Here is a 20,952-nt window from a genome sequence, read left to right as displayed (position 1 = left end):
TGTGAAGAAAATCCAGGCTCTGCTCTTTGGGTTCATGCCCGTCACATATTCACTGCCCCATCCAGTTCAACCCGTGTGGTTAAGGTCACGACCCTGATACTTGGCACCCAGCGTCGTAGAAAACGGGATTCTTGTTTAAAAACCTGCCCCGACTTCTGATGCCAGGATGAGTCATCCAGAAACTTGAAGACTTCAGCGTTGCATGGAGCTGTCATCCCCTACAGTGCATTTACCCCCCTAAACGCTCCAGTCGACATGTTCTGGCAAAGTGTCACCCTGATTTAACATCAACAGCCGTGTGGATGTGGGGTTTTCATTTCAAAACGTTTCATCCATAGAGAAAATATTTTGGTATTTTTAACTGTAATTCCGAGAAGCAAAATTTTGTAACAGCCACTGGCTGATTTCCAACTAATTACTGTCTGCGTCTATGAATACTGTTGTTGTTCTATTACTGCACCGTTGTGGTTACCAGCTGACAACAATATGCAACGTCTCTGCCGAGAGATCCACATGGAAGAAAAAGGCTACAGGTTCAGCTGATGTACACTTTTAACCCTTTTTTCAACCATTTATTCCAACCATGTATTTCATGATGATCAGGATTTCTATTGAAGCGAGATCTATGTAGAAGTTCATGTGTGTTTGAGTATACACACATGAACACTTTTAAGACAAACATGATACATTTTACAACAGAGACAAGCTCGTGCTTTACTCTATTCCTTGAATTTGATCAAAATGAAATTAATATTTAAAATTAAAAACAAAACAAAATCATGAATAAAACTCACTACCTCTGGATCATTGGTTCCAAACCTGGGGTCTGGGCCCTCTCTGTGGGGCGCCAAAGAGCTCATGGCGGCCCTATAAGCTTTGTCTGCTCTGAGGTTGTCACAATTAGATTTGCGCATATGAATTAACATCATAACACATTTATTGGATCTTTTATACAAATGTCTTTTGGTGAGAACAAGAGTGTGTAGGCCTATTCTGTCAGGATTTGATCAATAAAAACTATTAAAATTGATGTTAAAGAAAAAATGTTTGGAACCACTGATATACTTCCTTTGACTTCATCAATTTCTAACTAGTTACGTCATACAATAGATTGTAAAAAAACATCTGATCTGTCATCTGATGGTTACTGAAGGTGAGTTTTGAAGCCCAATATCGGTCGCCATATTGGAAATGAAAACAGAGGCAGAGCTGGCAAACAGCTACAACATGTCCTTGCAGTCCTATCAGTCAGGCCCCTAGGCATCATTTTATTCTTAATAATAAAAAAATCAGTACAGTGTTTGCAGATAAAGACATGAAATATTCAGACTTAAATCACACTTTTGGACCTAATTATTCAGACCTAAAGTTATTTTTTCTTCTTTAAAGAAATTGTAAAAAAGTTTGTTCCTGCTGTTGAAATTGGTGTTCTAATCAGGGTGTTGATCAGAATCAAGGGGCTTTGCAGTCTGACTCAAGTGGACACTTGAGGAACTGCAGGATTTTGCAATTAAGCATTGGTCTCATTTTTTAACTCCTGAGAATAAGACTGTTTTTTGTCTTTGTCACAAAATGCCTGTACGTCAAACAATACTCACTTACATGTTTTAAATTTTTTTCTGACGATTAATTGGCACTTCCTCTCAGAGTAAAACCTGACAACGACATCTCATGTCTTAGGGCAAAGCAGAGATGACAGGCTGATTTGATTTCAGGCAGCCTGCCAATCACAGCTCCTGTCACTGAGGAATCTGGGAGATCTGGTCAAGGACGCTTTAACCAGGTAATTTAAAAGACGTTGAATCTTCTTTATGGCATGAAAGCATTTCATTTAAGAAGTGATGCATAACTTTGCACACAAAGTGAAAGAAAAAGAAAAAAAAAATAATTTTTTTTTAATAAACTCAGCAGAAGCGAACCGAACTGATGCACGAGGAAAAGGAAACAACACATAAGAAACTAAAAAATGACAGAGTAGGAACAAAAAGTAAGAAGTGAAACATGCAACACAGACTCAACAAAAGCATACCTCAGGCATTTCAGGACAGGGGAACTATAAATGTCCACTTTTTTGTGTATTCTGGTGTGTTTTTAAATTCATGGGATTAAATCCTGTTGGGCTTTCTATTAAGAGTTTAAAATAAAAAAAACACCTGCCTGACTCAGCTCTGCATCTGCACAGTATTTTGAAATCTTAGGATGTGGCTCCCTCTAGTGGAATGTAAGAAAAGTGTTTGTTAGAGAACAGCGGTGAATGTTTCCTCACATAGAAACAGGTTTGAACCGCTTCTCTTTGCTCATGCTGTGCATCCTTTATTCCTTACCTAGTCTCCTCTCTTTACATCTTAGTCCCTTCCATGTGTGTCACTCCAATTGTATACGCCACAGCTAAATAAACTTCTACAAAGATGTCATGCATACTATACTTCTTGTGGATCACTGGCAGAGGGACAGAGGAGAAAGGAGAGAGAAATGAGAATAGTTGTTGGTAGTTCAATTAGTTTGTGAGCTCAAAAATCATGACAATCTTATATATAGAATCTTTTTTAATTATAATTTCCCTTAAGATGTCATGAGCCTTTCACTTTGAATGTATGCTGCGTAATGTTAACAAGGTGATAATTAGGGGCACGGGGGCGTAATGGTACGTACACGCGGAGGCTGTGGTCCTCCAAGTGGGCAACATGGGTTCAAATCCGACCTGTGGCTCCTTTCTCACATGTCGTTCCCCCCTCTGTCTCCCTGATTTCTGACTGTATCCACTTTCCTATCTCCACTGAAAAAAATAAATCTTTAACAAACAAAAAAAACAAGGTGATAAATCAAAAGTAAAATGAAATCACCATAACATGATAACAACTTTAAATTGCAGTTGCAAAGCCAGGTTCTTCTGCAAGGAGTTTGTGGAGCCCAAACATGCAGATTAAAAGACAGTTCCCATTGGACTGGACTTGATTGACTTAATATTGAACCTCTCTTGGTGTAATGACATTTTCCTTACAGATTCTTTCTGCTGCCTTCTAGTGGACAAAAATATCAAGTTCAACACTGCGAACATCCAAGATCAAAGGAGTAGTAGTCAGACTTGTGTCTTAAATGTTATGACAGCAAACAGAGCATAGAAGCTGAGATCAGGTATAAGAGCTGCAGATGTAAAAGGTTATGTGCTGATTCATGCAGGTTATTAGAGAAAAAAAACATTGGCAGCCTTTCACAATCAATATTACATTTTAAAAACCCTACTGTGCCTCACATCATTAACCCTGATGGTGTGAATTCTTAAGACATATGGCCTCTTTTTAAGAACATGAACAGTATTAAAACTAGTCAGGTTCTTAAGAATGGGCTGACAGCACAAGAGTCCCAAATTAAAGAGGCGAGGACAGAGGTTGAAGTTTAAAGGTTTCATTTTTCCATCCAAAGCCCTGGTTTCTGTAGTACCAACAACATATATTCTAAAATTAATAACACCTTACCATTGTGATTAAATGAATAGTTAACTCAGACAGATTCAAGATAATGAATATAAATAAGCATAACAACATGTCTTACATGCTCAGGAATTATCAATCAATCTTTATCAATCAATCTTTATTTGTATAAAGCCAATTCATAACTCATTTTATTTCAATACACTTTACAAAAAGCATGTAAAAGACCTTACTCATTGCTATATTACAAATACCCAACGTTACTCTATCATGAGCATTAAGCAACATTCAGCCAAGATACAGCGGCAAGAAAAAACATCCTTTTAAGAGTCAGAAATCTTTGTGGTTTCACAAAGAAGAAACCTGTTCCCATGTTTCCAGTCCCCACCAACGATAAAGAGGGAACCTACGAGACAAGAGAGCTAAGCAGGAGCTCGTAACTTACATAGCACATGAAGATTTACAGATAGTGACATGCAGTAATATCATGTAAATACTCAGAGAGAGTGAGAGAGAGAGAGAGAGAGAGAGAGAGAGAGAGAGAGAGAGAGAGAGGCCAGTTCCCCTGGTAAACTGCCTATAGCCGCATAACCAGGAGCTGGTCCATACCTGCACCAGCCCCAACACATGGCAGGTGAAGTGGATGGAGAGCTGAGAGATCTACAGGTACGAGTTGGGGCCTTAAATAGTGGCTGCAGGCACACTTGTCTGCAGTGATCAGCCAGCTGGACGTTTGTAGTGACAACTCTGTCCACCAAGGGCCACCATTTAGGCAGCATGGAAAGAATTCACGTCAAACAGACTTGGGGGGGGGGGGGGGGGGGGGGGGGGGTTAGACAGTCCCTTTTTAGACAGTCCATTTATGTTACGTTATTAACTGTCTTGAAAGCTTTGCCTTGGACCATTGCTCCGTTTTTGACATGATGAACTGTGTATTAAAGTTTGTGTGTTGGAGTGCTGCAGTAATAGTCTTCATATTCCACCCAGGGGGAAGATCGTAAACATGCTACTGTGCCAGTAGAATCCCTGAGTTAGCCATTAAAAAAATAAAATGAAAAATATAAAAACTCATTATTCTGTCTGAACCCTGAAGATTGACACATTTTTATTAACATCCAATGTAAATATATCGAACAAAACAAAAAACAAAAAGAGCAGGTGTAGACCACACTCTTTGTAATATTATTTACACTCAACATTAATCCAGCATGAGTGCGGCACTTTGCAATATCTAGCAGATGACAGTGGTTAGAAAAAACTTTTAAAGAACAACTCGATCAGAACCAGACTCATGTTGAACAGTCATCTGCTGCTGCTGTGTTGGGTTTGCAGAACTGTGTTGTAAACAATACGGTAATAAGTTATAGATCTCTTTGTTTAGCACAAGTAGCAATACTTACATGATGTAATGATATAAAATAACACCGTCACAAATAAAGTATTACTATCATAATTTAGTACAAGCATCAACATAAACCTAAACATAAAGCGTAAAAATATGCATTTTTCAGAATGATCAACTTCAGACGTGTACTAGTGATGCCTTTACATACACTAATGTTGCAACTGATAAATATTTTACTTCTTATAGTGCTAAAAAACGTAATCTATAATCTCAAATAACGTTGCATCATTTATTAGTTGATTCAAATATATTTTATTTGTAATAAAGATCTTATTCCACAATAATACATCTGTTGTCAAATAAATGTTATGGAGTAAAGTTTACCTCATGTTGGTTCCTGTAGTATTTAGGAGGGCTGGACAATTAATCAAGTTTCAATTTCAACTAAATAATCCGGATTATGTAATTACGGTGGCCCTGAAGGTAAACTGGGCAAATATTTCATGATTGCGAAAAACATTTCACTATATGCAAAAGTGTTTCATGAAACACAAAAACATTTAAAAAAAAACATACACATTTTTCGAGGACTGCAAAAAATATATTTCACCTGCTGCAAATTGTTTTACACCTGTATAAAACAATTTGCAGTAAGTGAAACATATTTCATAGCAGGTGTAAAAGAATTTTCAGCAAGTGAAATATATATTTCGCAGTCCCTGATTTTTTTTTTTTTTTTATGTTTGTCAAAATGTTTTTCTTTTTCATGAAACACTCTTTCATGTAGTGAAATGTTTGCAATCATGAAATATTTATACCGTATGGTAGGTAATACTAAATTTAGAATTATAAAAAGGAAAATTTCCTGCATACAATACAAAATAATTGACTTAGGTTCAATATTCCACTTATTTAAATGATTTAGGAAGCATCAGTGTCACTAAAACTTCTGTTCTGTTATTTTTACAGTCTATGGTGGTTACTAGTCCTTGAGTCATGCAGTGCTGCAACACACCACTGTGACCGGTAGATGGCAGTGATGGCGCTGCGTGACAACGAAACAAAACTTGATGTTTAAAAAAAAGAAAAAGGTGAAGAAAAAGAAAAAAAAGGAAGGAAGCTAGCAGCAACAGCAGCAGCAGGGGCTAGCTAATCACAAGCAATGACCCGGGGGTGAACTTCAGCGTGTAGTTCACAACTTTACCGAGAAGGGAAAAAGATAAACTCAGACAGTAGCAGCAGTCCACCTTCAGCCAAGAGAAACAAGGAAGTGAATAGCAGACGGACCTCCAGTTACTTCTCCGCCGGTAAGTCCCGTTTGTTTTTGACTCTTTCTGGTTTCTTCCCGCGGCGTGGAGGCTCCTGTGATGAAATGAAACTTGGATTTTGCTCTTAAGCAGGTTAGCCAGGAAGCTTTTTTTTTTAAACATCTCGTAACTTTACTTCATCTGTTATGAGTGCTTTTCAGGAAACAAGTGGACATACGTATTTGTCATGTGTGGTTTATCTCCCCCCCCCTTGAAGACGCGTTTCTTTTTGTCATTCATTGTGCGTCAGGCTGATTTTAAAGACTCAACTTAGCTGCTGTCCTGATACAGAGTTTATAACCCACCAGAGAGGAGGGCATATTGCACTTTTTAAAAACCTTATCAAAGTTAACCTGACCACTTTATTCATGCAGTTAAGCTGCTGCTTAGTGATTGAGTGTGTTGACATATTGTGTGTGTGTGCAGCTACTGAGTGTGTGAACATGTGAGTCCCTCCCTTATAAACTATTGTCTGTGAATATTTACTTAGTTGTTTCCCAGGGTCATTGTGCAGAAATAGTTAGGAAGTCTGTTCACATAATATCGCAATTTTCATGTTTATATCTTTAAGTCTGAACTCCTTTATTTGAGAAAGTAGTTTGGCATTTACTTTACTGACTGACTATTATTATAGTTGTTGATCAAATGATAGTCGTTTTTACTTGATATGCCTACTTGGGAATTATTTCTATTGACATATTTTTAATAGCAACATTAAATCACGCATGAATCAGTGCCCGGATTAAAAATAAAACACCTGAAATGCACACAAACAGTCTCACACTCACAGACTGATTAATCAAACTCCTCCGCTTTCTGGGTGAGAGAGATCAAATGTATAGAACAAAAAAGTGTGTCCTTAACACACGTCAAAGACACAATCGGCCCACAAAATCTCATGTCTGTCAACCCCTAACTAATTCATGAAATAATGTTTTCAACGTGTGATTTGTAATAGAAGGAAGTGAGATAAATTGTAATCCAAACTAAAAAAAATGATGTAGTTTAAATGAAGGAAAGTGGAAGAAAACATTACAAACTAGTTATTGGTCAAATATTAGACGTCACATGCAAGCAATTACTTTTTCATGTTGGATTTTCTAAATCAAAGAATAAAACAACTAAATATGTTGGTTGTGTCGAAGCTCCTGTCGTTGTCACAATTCATCAATATAAATATCCTCCAGATTTAATGTAGCCTTATAGCCTGTAGCTTGTTTAGGCAATAATGATAAACTGTACTTTAGATGTAATTGTCTCACAAACATGTGTAACTCTCCCCTCTGTATAATGTTTTAAAATAAACGGCTGCATTATCTGTTTTCATAACCCAATATTTATCTTCTGTTGTGTTTCTCCTACATGTTTTACTATCTGCTGCTGCACAGTTTTCCCTAAGAGATCCATTTATCTGAACCTTCACAGATGTAAAGATGTATCTTTAGCTGGAGAATAAAGTCCTGTTATTTCCACATTCAATAAATCATCTCATAAAACCGACAGAGGTCGCATCTCCGTCAGTGAGAAATGTTTGTGTCGATCACATAGAAAATAATAGTCCTGTTTTGCAGTACACTGGCAGGTCTCTTTTGTCCCCTGTTTCCAGTAATGACGGCAAACAAAGCTCATGTCTAAAGCGCTCTGTAAATATTGAATTTGCAAGCTTGTAGAGGCGACTTGTTACTGCTGTTTCTCTTTTGTTCTGGATAACATCACCAGCACTTAAAAAAACCCTCTCCTGTTTAAGAGCTGATGTTTGTGTCTGTGTTTGATTACTTTGTGCACATGTCAGGTTGATCAAATAATAATTAATTGACATGTTGTTATCTGAACTCTCGACAGATATTTAACCTCTCACTTGTTTAGCCGCAGCCTTATAGAAACTAATTTAGCTGAATACCTCATAAAGTTTAACAGATAGATGTGTTTATCATGGGAACATAACAGTTATGTTCCCTTGATGCTGGGCGGCAGTAGCTCAGTCTGTAGGGAGTTGGGCTGGGAACTGGAGGGTCGCCGGTTCAAGCCGATGCGGACCAAATCTGGAAGTTGGTCTGGTAGCTGGAGAGGTGCCAGATCACTTCCTGAGAACTGCCGAGGTGCCCTTGAGCAAGGCACTGTTTCGCCCCCCCCACCACCACCACCACCACCACCAGCCCAGGAGCGCCTGCTGTGGGCAGCTCCGTCACTCTGACATCTCTCCATTAGTGCATGTCCATAGGATCCTGTTCATGTGATCATGTGTGTATATTTCAGCCTATGTGTGTGTTGCATGACTTAGAGAGCGTAAAAACAGAAACTTCCCTAAGCGGGGATCAATAAAGTTAATCTTAATCTTAAACACATCTATCTTTATTCTTTTCTTTCCCAGAATCTGCTCAAAATATTTCAATCAATCCAAACAGCATGAAACCGTAAGGGGCAAGCTGTCGCTGTACGCACATTGTGTAGTGTGGTTTCTCATTAGCCGTCTTGTCAGAGAAGTGATAGTGAAATGTTAGTGAATTGGAGCTAATGACCAGCTCCTCCCTCACCATGTGGTAAACACGACGCAGGCTTCCTGAGGCAGACGGTCTCAAAGGTTAAAAGCCTTTTATAGGAGCAGGATTGTTGATCTCCGGCCTCGATTTGGTGACAGAGGTGACTCATCCATGGACGAGGGCCTGCAGGTGACGTCCGGGGATGTGTTTAATCAGACACCTAGTTTATTCATGGTTACCACAATGCGTGTTTTTTTTTTGTTTTTTTTTTTACAATTTAACCAGCAAAGCGGGCAGACAGGAGACTGTAACACATAATGAGTCTGTCTGGTTCCTCATTGTGTCGCCTTCCTTTTCCGTTTTGCCCATTAAGTCATTAAGACGTGAAGTCAGCCATGACATTTATCGACCTCCATTTGCATCCAAAAAATGAAAACATCTCCACTGAAGATTGGACACAGCTCATTGCACAGCAATGAAAGAACAACCATCAGCAATGAGTAGAAGTGAGAGTTGATTTGATTTGGGTGTGAATGTCTGAGTTTCAGAACAGATACCAAAGCAACACTTTTCAATTCCTTAGTTCAAGGGTTACAAACATGTTTCTCACCCTTTTTGTGTTTTATGTTGTCCAAAGCAGGACCGAGTAACTACTGAATAGTAGATTGTTGTAAATGCTAAAATGTAGTGTGTTATGCATAGCAGTGTCACTTACTCCATAACATTACTTTATGACACTGCTGTGTCAAATACTTGTTTCTGATTGGCTAATTACGCATAGCAACGGTCTGATATTGCTCTACAGATTGCTGTTAAGGAACATTCACGGTTACCAGGAAAAGCAGACGGTTGCTAGGGACGCGGGGACTTGCAATAGTATCATTCTGCCGAAAGATGTGTGGTGTATTTGACGTTGGTCTGTTTACTGCGGGAGAAAAGGGAAAGGAGAGGATAACTACAGATGAAAGAGATGCATGTTGCTGGCTATGACAGAAGAATCTACAAAATGGAAAAATGACAAATAGTGTAAACACAGAACGTTGCATAGTATGAGATAAAGTGTTTTTATTTTATTTTTTTACGACTTTCAATTTTTATTTTACAAAAACCAAATCAGCGATAACATATGGGATACATCTCTTTGTTACAAATACCCTCTACCCCACCCCCACCCACACACAAAACTCTAACACAGAGGGGTCAGCAGGTACTTTCTTCTACAGTGGCTTAGCATATAAACAAACATAAAAATTAATTTTCACACTTGATCTTCATTCTGGCCTGTTAATCGCATCAAGATACACGCCCCACTTCAGAATATATTTTTCTTCACCATACAATCTCCTAAAATGTAGAGCTTAGGACACAGCACCAATTGCCTTTTTACAACATTGATAATATAAGAATGAATCTTCCTCCAATACTGATTAATCATGGGGCACGACCAAAGTACATGTACCAGTGTACCTTCATTTACACCACACTTCCAGCAAGTAGTCGAATCCTTTAAGCCAAGTCTGAAGAGTCTACTTGGCTTAAATTGAATAAGCCTCACCCTCAGATCCCTTGACATTGTTCGACAATTACCAACAATCTTGACCCACTCCTGCTCATCATACGAAACCCTCAAATCTCTTTCCCAGGAAACTCTAAGGGCTGTGACAATGCTACCTCCTCCATATTCCATGAGCATCCTATAATATTTAGCAGCTTCATGACCTTCCCCCAATACCTGTATAATTTTATTTAACTTATCTGCTGACTTTGGAGATTGTACACTTAACCCAAAGAGCTTTTGCAACAAATGGCGTAGTTGAAGATATCTCCAGAATTGGGTTTGGGGTAAATCATATTGTTGTTTTGGGTCATTGAATGATTTAAGTGTATCAGCACTATATATATTTTCTAATATGAGGATGCCCCTTTCTACCCACTCCTTACAAATAAATGCCTTCTTATCAATATTTAGCTTGGGATTGAGCCAAATGTTAGAGGCCTTATTTAAGTAAGGGTCAAACCCTATCAGCCCTGAGACCTTCCTCCGTACGTGTGGAAGGTGAGATAAAGAAGTGTTTTAAAGGCTGGTGAATGGATGAGCAAAAGTCAACAGACTCAGACAATGAGGAGGCAGAAAAACTTGTTCAGCTGCTGCACTGATTCATGCCGATCAGTTCACCTAGTCTCACTCAAAGAGGACCTCACTTCACCATCAGAGGAAATGTTAAATTTTTCAAAATGTAATGACAGCTATAGGTCAGCTCATTCTGTAAAGGATTTCTTAACTGGACCCCCCCCTGCTACATGCTGATGCAAACAAGACCTATGAAGGAAATACTGTACAAGCCATGGACATGGTGGGAGAGGAATTGATTTTGTGTGGAGATTTTGCTTCACTGTATAGAAGACATTATAACAGACTGCTAAGTCATGAGTCAGTGAATGAAAGCCGGTTATACCAATACTTGGGTTGACAGCATTAAGTTATTTCAATCAGTGAAATCAGCTGATTTAATCTGTTTGTTGGAACGAGAAACTGATTAAATCAGAATGATTGGACACATCAGTTGTTTTTCACCGTCATGCAGAGTTTCTGCAGTGCGGGTGAAGTGTCTGTTTACTGCCAGTAGAGTAAAGGTCATGTCCTAGGTGTCGTAAAGCTGGAATAAACCCACTCTAATAAGAAGCTATAGGTTCTTCTGTTAGCAAGACGGGCTTCCACTTGGTTTAGTGTGGCCTGTCATCGCCTCACATGTTAATAATGATTAGTTATCTTTGGGTAACATAGCACATGGCACCAAACACCCGTGGCTTGTACACCCCCTCTCCTGATCCAGTTAGTAGAGGACACTGTTATTTCTGGGTACCAAGGTTAAGGGGGTCACGTATGAGATTTGGTTCCAAAAAAAAAAAAAAAACTCGGTCACAGGAAGACCATGTCTAATCTTCGGCGGCCTGAGCGTTTAAATACTTCCAGAGGAATAATCGGCATGCGAGTGGAAGTGACTTTAACTAAGTTCTTGTAGGCATCCGAAAACCGCCTGGAGCGCATATCTGAGTGGTGATATGATACGTCCATCTGTTTCTGGAGGCTTTTCCCTTCGAGTCAGCTGTTTATCCTGTGTGAAGGGGCCAGGGTGGTGATGGTGGTGGTGTTTGATGTGTGTGTGTGTGTGTGTGTGTGTGGGGGGGGGTGTTTGACTATATTGATGAGTGAAACATAAGCTGGTTGGCTGCGTCTATTGTTTACTGTACATAGAACAGCAAGTTTCTACCTCGCGCTCGGCTACATTTCACTCCAGCTCTCAGGTTTTTGGCTCAGTTTAGAGGAAGTGACATAACAGCTTTGTTTCCTTTTTCCTTATGTTGCCTGGGATCAGGTAGCAGAGGACCAGTGACAGCACACACCCAGAGCATTCAAGCACCAGGGTTGCACATGCTTGGTCAAGTTTCCAGCCTTTTGGAAAATTCAGGGTTGGCTGAATAACAGAATAACACTTCGCTGAATAACAGGGGTCTAAAACAGTACACGTATACTTTTGAATGTTGTGGTGGAATGTTTTGCAACACTATATTCAAGTAATAGTTTACATGCAAATATTTTATATATTTCCAGATTTAAAATGTTTTTCATAATATGTGTTTTAATTGTAAAAAGTAGTGCTATGGTGTTTGATTTTCAAGGGATAGATTTTATGCTTGTGGTATTTTACTCTTTATACTATAGCAGTTTTCCTTAGATTATGTACAAATATGTATCGGTGCTTTCTTACAATGTGCAGTATTAAATCAGAACCCATGTATCGTGACTCATCTGAGCCCAACCCCACTGAACAATGCAGTTCAACATAACCATGAAGTTGATGTGTATGTAACTCTGACACGTTGCGTTTAAAATGGGAACTGCGGTCCAAATTCAAAACATTGGAGAGCTTTCTCCCCCCTGTTCCCTTGTGTCGATGCACAAGGAAGATTCAGTGTTTAGCCAGCTCTGCATCGGCATCACTGATACTTATCCTAGTTTGACCACGTTTCTGGTCATGGAGTTTATTAGAAAAAGGAAGGGGCTTTTTAGGTCGGGAAGAATACGAATAAGGGGTCCAAAACGGCCGTGTGGGGGTGCCTTAAAACCACCTACCCTCTCTGGACATACTGGCTGCTGCATTGTTGTCAGAGAAGCTTGTATTTCAACATAGCATGTTTCCTTAATGTCTGACGATATAGTAAGGTCATTTTACCATTTAATTCAATAGATATCTTACATATTGCTCCTTTAAAGAAACCTGAGTGAAACACATTCACGTGTACATTATGTGTAGAGTTATTATTCAGGGCTGGATTCATTAGGGATGTTACAGTCTCCGTGTGAAAGTGAAAAACAAACCAGAGTAATGTGATCCACTTCAATGGACATAAAGAAGGACACAATGGAGAGAGAGGCTGGCTCCTCTCCAGACCTGCGTCGTCACGGCAACAACAAACAGCAGTAAGAGTTCCTTAGAAAACGTAATGTGCAGAGTCAGCATCCGGCTCATGTGGTACTGAATGGTTTTGTTGTTCATGCCATACGCAAGGGGCTTGAACATACTCTGAATGTCATGTGTGTATACATTTTGGATTAAAGAGCTTGGAATAGTTTTATTCCTGCGTTTCCTAACCCTCGATTTACATCCAAAACCCGTCCATTTTAATGATGTAATCTGCGGTTATCTGATGACGCAACGCTCAGCCTCTCTGTTAACAGTTACCACTGTTATTACCAAACTCCTGCCATCAAGATTGTTGAAGGAGTCGACTTATCAAAAATTATTTCCATTCAAACGCCTTGATAAACGACCTGTGTAAAGTCTTTCTTGACTCTGCAGTGTTGCAATAACACAGTTTCCAGAAGAATCAGATTTTATTGTGTGGCAGCTCTGACGTCTATTTAATCGACAGTATATGAAGCAACGCTGCAACAGCCGTTTCTATGGTTATTCGGAAGCGGTATGTTTGTCAAGATTAGCTCACAGTTGGAACTTCTTTGTATGTCTGCAGCTTTTAGATGTTGCTGTCAACTTTGACTGTTTTGCAGTTTTCATCAAGTAGTTGCTGAATGTTGTCTCTAATCTTCCTTCCACTTGTTCCTAGGTCAAAGAAAACGGAGCTCAGATGTTGAGTTTGCAGAGTGAATGAATGTCTCCAGACTGGGACATGTTATCTCTCAGAGCCAGACCTCCTCTGTCCTGACACAGGGAGTTTTACAACCACAGTGCTGACAGTCTACCTCAACACACGTGGACTTCACTCCCTCTGTTCCACCTCTCAGGAGGAGATTTTCTACCTCCGCACCCTGCGGGTGCACGTAGCTGTTACCACTGAGCTCAGAAACACCAGCAGACCCTTTACTTTATCAGAAGGCTTTCAGGTGTCAGTCACAGCAGGGTCGACTGGCTTTCTTCCTGCTTAGCCGCTTCAGGTGACATCCTAAGCATCAATGTCACGCAGTGGTTTGTGATGTCAGAGTCCTGCAACGGACCAGGACCAGGAGTTGGACTTGGACCAGGAGCAGTGGAAGCGGAAGGACCGGCAGGACGGGGTCAAAGAGAGGTCCCTAGGTTTTTGGTTGGCTGTGAAGATGACGAGCAGGACATGGGCCAAATGGAGGCAGGCATGAAGAACGAGATGTTTCGAGAAGAAGACATGGAGGATGATGAGTCGGTAAGAGACAGGTGTTTATTTGTGAACGCACTGCTAGGGTGCACACTTTAATAAACAAAACAACTTATTACATATTTCGTTTCTAGCAAACTCTTTTTACAAACTTGTGTTTATGTCTTAGACTGATCATTTCCTTATGTAACTTGAAGTGAGAAAATATAATTTATAGAACTGGAACTTCTTATTTCTGACATTAGGAAATAAACAGATTTGAACATTTTAGAGAGGAAAGTTTTAATTAGAATTGGATTGTTGACAAAGAAATCAACAGAAGTATACAATGACTGGCATGAGAACTATGCAGTAAATAAACAGCTTTAATGCCTCAGGTCTGTTGTTTAGTCCTGTAGCTGTAAAAGGACTTAATGATAGCGCTGTGTTAGCTCCTCACTGACTTACCGTGACCTGCTCTTTCTTTGCTGTCTCAGTCAGGATATGTGTCTCTGTTTCACTTCAACATTTTATTCTTCAACTGTTGTCTCACCGACTGCGGAACAAACAAAATGTTTCTTCATCATAAATGAAAAAAATATTTTCCAAAACTATTGAGGTTTAATGTCGTCTGAAAAGTCAGATAACATTTCAGCGCAAGCAATAAACATTTAACCTACTAAAAGACAATGACAATATAATTAAGGATGGGACCGATCCGATCTATTATCGGTATGGGGTCTGATATTGATGTAATGAAAGTATCAGTTATCGGACTGATGGCACCGATCCAGGTCATCGATTTAGAAAGATCGTTGGGCATTTGAAACATTCTCAGCTTGAACAGTCTTTGGCTTTGAAGACATTCAGAGTCTGAACTGCAAAGTGACCACACATCGTCTCCATGACGACGTTCAGACAACATGGAAGAGCTCCTTCTAAATGATCAAAAGTACAACTGTTACACTTATTAAATATTGAATTTCAAAACCTGACAGTTGTTGCTGCTTCCTGTTTGTTTGTGCAGCCAGTCAATTTTTTTTACATTTAAATTTAAATTTAATATTTTTTTCTTCTTTGAATACAAAATTCCAGGTTCACTACAGGTTTGTGTAGCCTTAGGCATAATACCAACAACAAAAACACTATTAACTATGATTATTAAATATCAGTATGTGTATCAGAATCACATCGGACTTACAAAAAAGTGTGTCTGTGCTTCTCTAAATATAATAATAATAATTGAAGCTCTAAATAAGCTTCCATGCTGACTGGCCTCTTTCATTGTCTTTGTGTTTCTTCCTGTTGTTTATATGTTTTCCTCCATGCTATGTTATCATATATGTAAACCTGTGCACCAACTATGCAAAGCTGTGACAACACATTTCCCCTCTGGGGGACAATAAAGTATTGTATTGTTAACTAAACCAAAGGGGGGCAGGGCACAAAAAGTCATATCAGGACAGGAGATCTGTTTTGTTTAGCTGTCTCTGAAAATATCACTTAATTTAACTTGTCATCTCTCTCCATGTTTTCCCCTCTTCTGCCCTGGTCTTCTCCGTCCTCTACACACCAGCCACCAGAGCGCCAGATTCTGGTGGGCATCTGTGCCATGGTGAAGAAGTCCAAATCCAAGCCCATGACTCAGATCCTGGAGCGCCTGTGTAAGTTTGACTACATCAACGTGGTCATCTTTCCTGAGGAGGTGATCCTGGAGGAACCTGTGGAGAACTGGCCTCTCTGCGACTGCCTCATCTCCTTCCACTCTAAAGGTAAAAGTTCACACACAAGTTAAAAACATCCTGCTGTGGTTCAGGAGGAAGTGGTACAAACAGACATCTGTGGAGTTAGCCATGTTTCTCCTTCCATCCAGATTCATTTTCAGTCATTTCAATCTTTTCACATGTACCTCTGGTGTCCTGCTGTTGCATCATGTTTCATCATAAATAATAAAAACCTTGAATCTTTTGAACAACAAATCCATACAGTTCACCAAGAAATGTTTCAAAAAGCAAACCCTAATCTTTGTACATGGAAGGCAACATTTATTATATAACTTACATTTTCTCTTCTTGTGTTAACTTGTTTGTTATGTTTGTCAGTGTCTTTTCAGCCCATGTGGGCTGGGAACCCTTTGGTGTATGTCATTTTGAAATAAGTAAACTTAACCAACTATATCGTAAAGGGGGGAAAGTGATAATGTTTTTTGGCAGCAAAGTATTTTTTTGTGGGCTTTTTATTCCTTTTATTTCAGAGATAAGACAGTGGATAGAGTCAGAAATCAGAGAGAGGGAGAGTGGGGAATGACATGCAGGAGAGTAGCCACAGGTGAGATTTGAACCTGGGCCTCCTGGTTTTGAGGACTACAGCCTCCGTACATGGGGCGTGAAAACTAACCACAAAGTCTTGTTTTTTTGTTTTTGCTTTGTGTCTAAGAGAAAACCCCAGAATCAATTTCCTCTCGCACCAAGTCCAGCAGTATTTAAATCCTTCTTTTTTGTTCTTTAATCTGCTGAGTGAATTCTCTGAGTGAATGTCCTGTGAAGTATCAGTACCTAAGAAGCTGTATGTTAGAGACTTGGTCTGGTTTGTGTCAGCCTGCCCGGCAGAGACCGCAGCAGTTTATGGGAACTTGTCATTGGAAAACAAAGAGAACTGGTGGACGGTGGAAACATCTATTTATGGCTTGCAATAGATGTAATTCCTCAGCTGACTATGTGTGCTGGAGACATAGCCACATGAACACGATCAATAAAACTCTTTATGTATATGTCCTCTATCTTGAATGGTGCATGCAAACACATGATGCTGCACTGCGGTTTATATCAAGAGCTTAAACATTTGGATTGTATTTAAAGTTATCATGTACTAAACCAGCAGAATATAGAAAGCAAAGGATTCAATAGTTTCATATATCTTTGAAACCTTTGGAGTGGAAGGAGAGGGACTGAATACAGGCTCAGCTGCTTTTGTGTCAAATAATTAGACATCAGAGAAATGCACCGTTTCAAGTCCTGTACCATTGCGGACTGAAATATGGAAGTTGGTCTGATCACTGAAGAGGTGCCAGATCCTTTCTCGAGTTCTGTCAAGGTGCCGTTGAGCAAGGCACCGAACCCCAAATGGCTCTGGTGCGCTCCCTGTGCATCAGTGTGTAGCAGCCCCACTCTGACATCTGTCCACTCATGCATGTCCACAGGTCCTGTGTGTGTGTGAGAAGCATGTCTCTCAATCACAGAGTGTAAACCAGAATTTTCCTCAGGGATTAATTAAATATGTAAAATAAATTACAAATATTTTAGTCATATCACATAAACATTCATCCACTATTTCTAAGTATTTTTGTCCTCCTGACTCGTCTCTGTGTTTATGTGAGTCAGAGTCTATCACATGACTGTTTTTCCATTCTATTTATAAAAGCATTACATTTTTTGGATTGTGTCTCCAACCCTGGGAACATGTTAGGTCCTCTGATGTTTTTATTATTATTAATAGAAAGTCTGAAATCTAATATTTCAATAAGATATTTCCTGCGTCAGCCTTTCTGCCTCTAATGTAGAACATTACAGCAGATATTAAGAGCAGTGACCTCCACGATGTTTCTACAGTGTGATAATAACTCATTGTGATGTATAGAATGTGACAATCCCTCTTGCAGTAATAAAGTTTGAGTGACTAACCACATGATTGTATATGTTGGTTGAGCTTGGATTTATGAGTATACTGAATGGTCTGATCGTGTGTGTGTGTGTGTTTATTACTCAGGTTTCCCTCTGGACAAAGCTGTGGAGTACGTGAAGCTCAGGAATCCACTTCTCATCAATGACCTCAACATGCAGTATTTCATACAGGACAGGTAAAGACCAGCTAACACACACACACATAAACAAAACACCACATCAAGGCAAGGGGTAAACTTTACGTCTCTGTGTTTCCACTTGAGGCTGGCTCCAAAAACCAAGAAAACCTATTCAGGTTCCAAATTAAGATGCCCAATTTTAAAGTAGAAAGAAACATATTTACAGCCTGTTACAACAAGTTTTGGTCTCTAAAGCTTATTTTCTATATATGAAAACTGTCAAGGTGGTGGTGGTTGGGAGGTGGGGGGGGGGGGGGGGGGGGGTAACTCATCTGTTTTGATTATTAAGGCTTAGAGGGTTGATCTGACTGGCAGGTGTGCACGTTGCAGCTGTTTGCGGCGAGGCTAGGCTTCGCTTTAGTTTAATTCTGTCAAAATCCAAGATTCATTCAGCCCCTCTACACTTATAACGCTTTGCCTGTTTCTGTATCGGACAAAAGTAAGCGGGAGTCTGCATTTCCAATTTGGGGACCATCGTCACTGGGCTTCATAATGCCTCTTCAGAAAACAACGAGTGAGACACTGTCCATGTTTTATACAGTCTTTTATACAGTTTAGTAAAGGGGTATAAAAAAAAAAATGTAAACAGAATTACTAGTGAATTATTAGAGGCTCCACATAATTACCAGCCAAGTCAAACTGTAAAGGGCTGTCTACACAAAGAACAGTAAACACTGCCTTCTAAACACGACCTTCACAGTGCTATATGACACGTTAAGTAGAACTTTTTTCATCCACAGCCTTCTTGTTTCTCTTTCTATCTAAGGTGATACATTTCCATTTTCCAAAGCTGTGTGCTTCAAAGTGCTGTCAACCCGTTATCATTTATGATTTTGTCATATCATGCTGTTAATCATTCTCAGTGTGGATATCGTTTTAGATATCTTTATAGTACTTCATGGTGAGGACAGCCCTTAATATTTATGTATTAGAAAGTAAAGTAAACACTTTTATGGTCTCAGCCACCACTGTTGATTATGTGATACTTGTTGATGTATCAGTGCCTTGTGAGTGAGTTGTTCATGAAGATGTTCTGAACAAAACTAGAACAAAGCAAGAGGTGTTGCTGATGAATGGACCTGCAACAGTGATACTTTTCCCCCATTGTCTGTCCCATTTTGGAGCTCCTTGTTTCCCAAACAATAACTCGCAGTCTGTTAAACTCACACTCTTTGTCTCAGCTGCTAGCAGGTAAACTGGGAATTACCATGAAGTAGCACCTCTGGTCGCCTCTTTTGTCATGCAAATCACACAACTTTATGAACATTAATTATCTCTCTTTGCTAAATTGGAGCAGCTGCATTATTTTAAAACGACCAGCCTGTTTTCAGTTGCAATGTTTCTTCTTTTCAACACCTTCATTTAACCATATGCACTAGGTTATTTTTCGCAGCTGCACAAACTGACTACCTGTGTTTGTTTTTTTGTTTCCCTGTCAGGAGGGAAGTGTACCGGATCCTACTGGAGGAGGGCATTGACCTACCTCGTTATGCCGTGTTGAACCGAGACCCCGACAATCCTGAAGGTGACCAACAGCTCTGACTTTGTGTTAACAAAGTGTTTCTAAGAAATCCTAACCCTGCACCTAGCCCTCATTCATTATAACAAAATGAAGCTTAGTCATCAATTCCTGGAAAAATGTTTTCAGAGAACAAATCTGTGAATAAATGGAAGCACACATGATTTCATTACCATGATAAAACTGTAAGATAGGAGCAGTTCCTGGACTCAAAAAGTTTTTGATAGGGATCCACACGGACATCATGTCACTAGAAAACTTTTTAGATCTCTGTTGCTGAACATCTGCCATCAGGGTGTGAATGTGTAGGTGTGACCTGTGGTGTAAAAGTGCTTTGAATAGTCAGAAGACTAGAAAAGAAATATACACGCTCAATTCCATTTACCATCATGAAAAAGGCATGAGTAATGTTAAGAACATTTAAATTGAGTGATGTTAAAATACATAAATGAACAAAGCAGCCATGTATGAGTCTGATGGATGTGGACACAAAACCGTGGAGTTTGCTTGCTTTTTAACTTTTGAATCTACAACTTCAAACCTTCAACAGTTTTGATGTAGTTGCATTTTTTTTTTACGGCATTTCCCGGTTCTGTTGCATTATTTTAACCTTTCTTCTTAAATGAATTTAAAATCGTCTCCCCTGTTCAGAGTGTAACCTGGTGGAGTGCGAGGACCATGTGGAGGTGAACGGGGAAGTGTTCCCTAAACCCTTTGTGGAGAAACCCGTGTGTGCCGAGGACCACAATGTCTACATTTACTACCCAACATCAGCGGGAGGAGGCAGCCAACGACTCTTCAGGAAGGTAGATATCAAGCAAGCAACACACGGCAAACTAATTCAGCCACTGGTCAATGTTGTGATCTTTGAGATACTTACAACAAAGAAACAGGTTTCAGAGTTTGATTAGTCGCCTTTCATGGAGAATTATAAGCTTAATATGTTTATTTGGTTGAGTCTTAGTTTGTTGCATCATTAAATGACTTAAGAAAAGCAAATGTTAAGCCTACTAAAGGTTACACTGACAGGTTAAACCTGTCACTCACCTTACCTGTTAATGAAGCAGCAGTCGAATTGTAGAAATCTGCTTAGCAGAGACGGAGAAAGGTTGGACAATTAGGTGAACAAAAACATTATTTTTTTGGACAAATTTGGGTCAAAATGCTTTGATTTGCCTTTCTGAGTCCTTCTCTCCATCTCCATAGATTGGGAGTCGTAGCAGTGTGTATTCCCCAGAAAGCAGCGTACGAAAGACAGGATCCTACATCTATGAGGAGTTCATGCCGACAGATGGTACTGATGTGAAGGTACTGGGATGTTTTTGATAGAGGTGTTTTTGGACAACCAGCCTTCTCTGTTGTTGGAGCTAATCTATGGAATGG

At 39.6% G+C, this 20,952-nt stretch overlaps 1 protein-coding gene across 5 annotated transcripts in view; it reads left to right on the top strand.

Annotated features, from left to right (window-relative positions):
- The first annotated feature begins 5,903 nt into the window (after window positions 1-5,903).
- ppip5k1b (diphosphoinositol pentakisphosphate kinase 1b) overlaps window positions 5,904-20,952 on the top strand; it is a 54,174-nt gene continuing 39,125 nt past the window's right edge. For 3 of the 5 annotated variants that reach the window (XM_061035959.1, XM_061035956.1, XM_061035960.1), the window contains exons 1-7: window positions 5,905-6,083; window positions 13,691-14,260; window positions 15,768-15,963; window positions 17,957-18,047; window positions 19,490-19,575; window positions 20,221-20,375; window positions 20,776-20,877. In XM_061035959.1, coding sequence (XP_060891942.1) covers window positions 14,057-14,260; window positions 15,768-15,963; window positions 17,957-18,047; window positions 19,490-19,575; window positions 20,221-20,375; window positions 20,776-20,877 — 834 coding nt within the window. In that variant the 5' untranslated portion in view covers window positions 5,905-6,083; window positions 13,691-14,056. Of the gene's footprint in view, window positions 6,084-13,690; window positions 14,261-15,767; window positions 15,964-17,956; window positions 18,048-19,489; window positions 19,576-20,220; window positions 20,376-20,775; window positions 20,878-20,952 lie in introns of all 5 variants that reach the window. The other 2 variants (XM_061035958.1, XM_061035955.1) reach the window with 1 other exon arrangement.

This window comes from Labrus mixtus, chromosome 4 (assembly GCF_963584025.1).
Source record: "Labrus mixtus chromosome 4, fLabMix1.1, whole genome shotgun sequence".
Lineage (NCBI taxonomy): Eukaryota > Metazoa > Chordata > Actinopteri > Labriformes > Labridae > Labrus > Labrus mixtus.
Note: the sequence above shows the minus strand (reverse complement) of the source record. Positions and strands in the feature narration are given on the sequence as shown.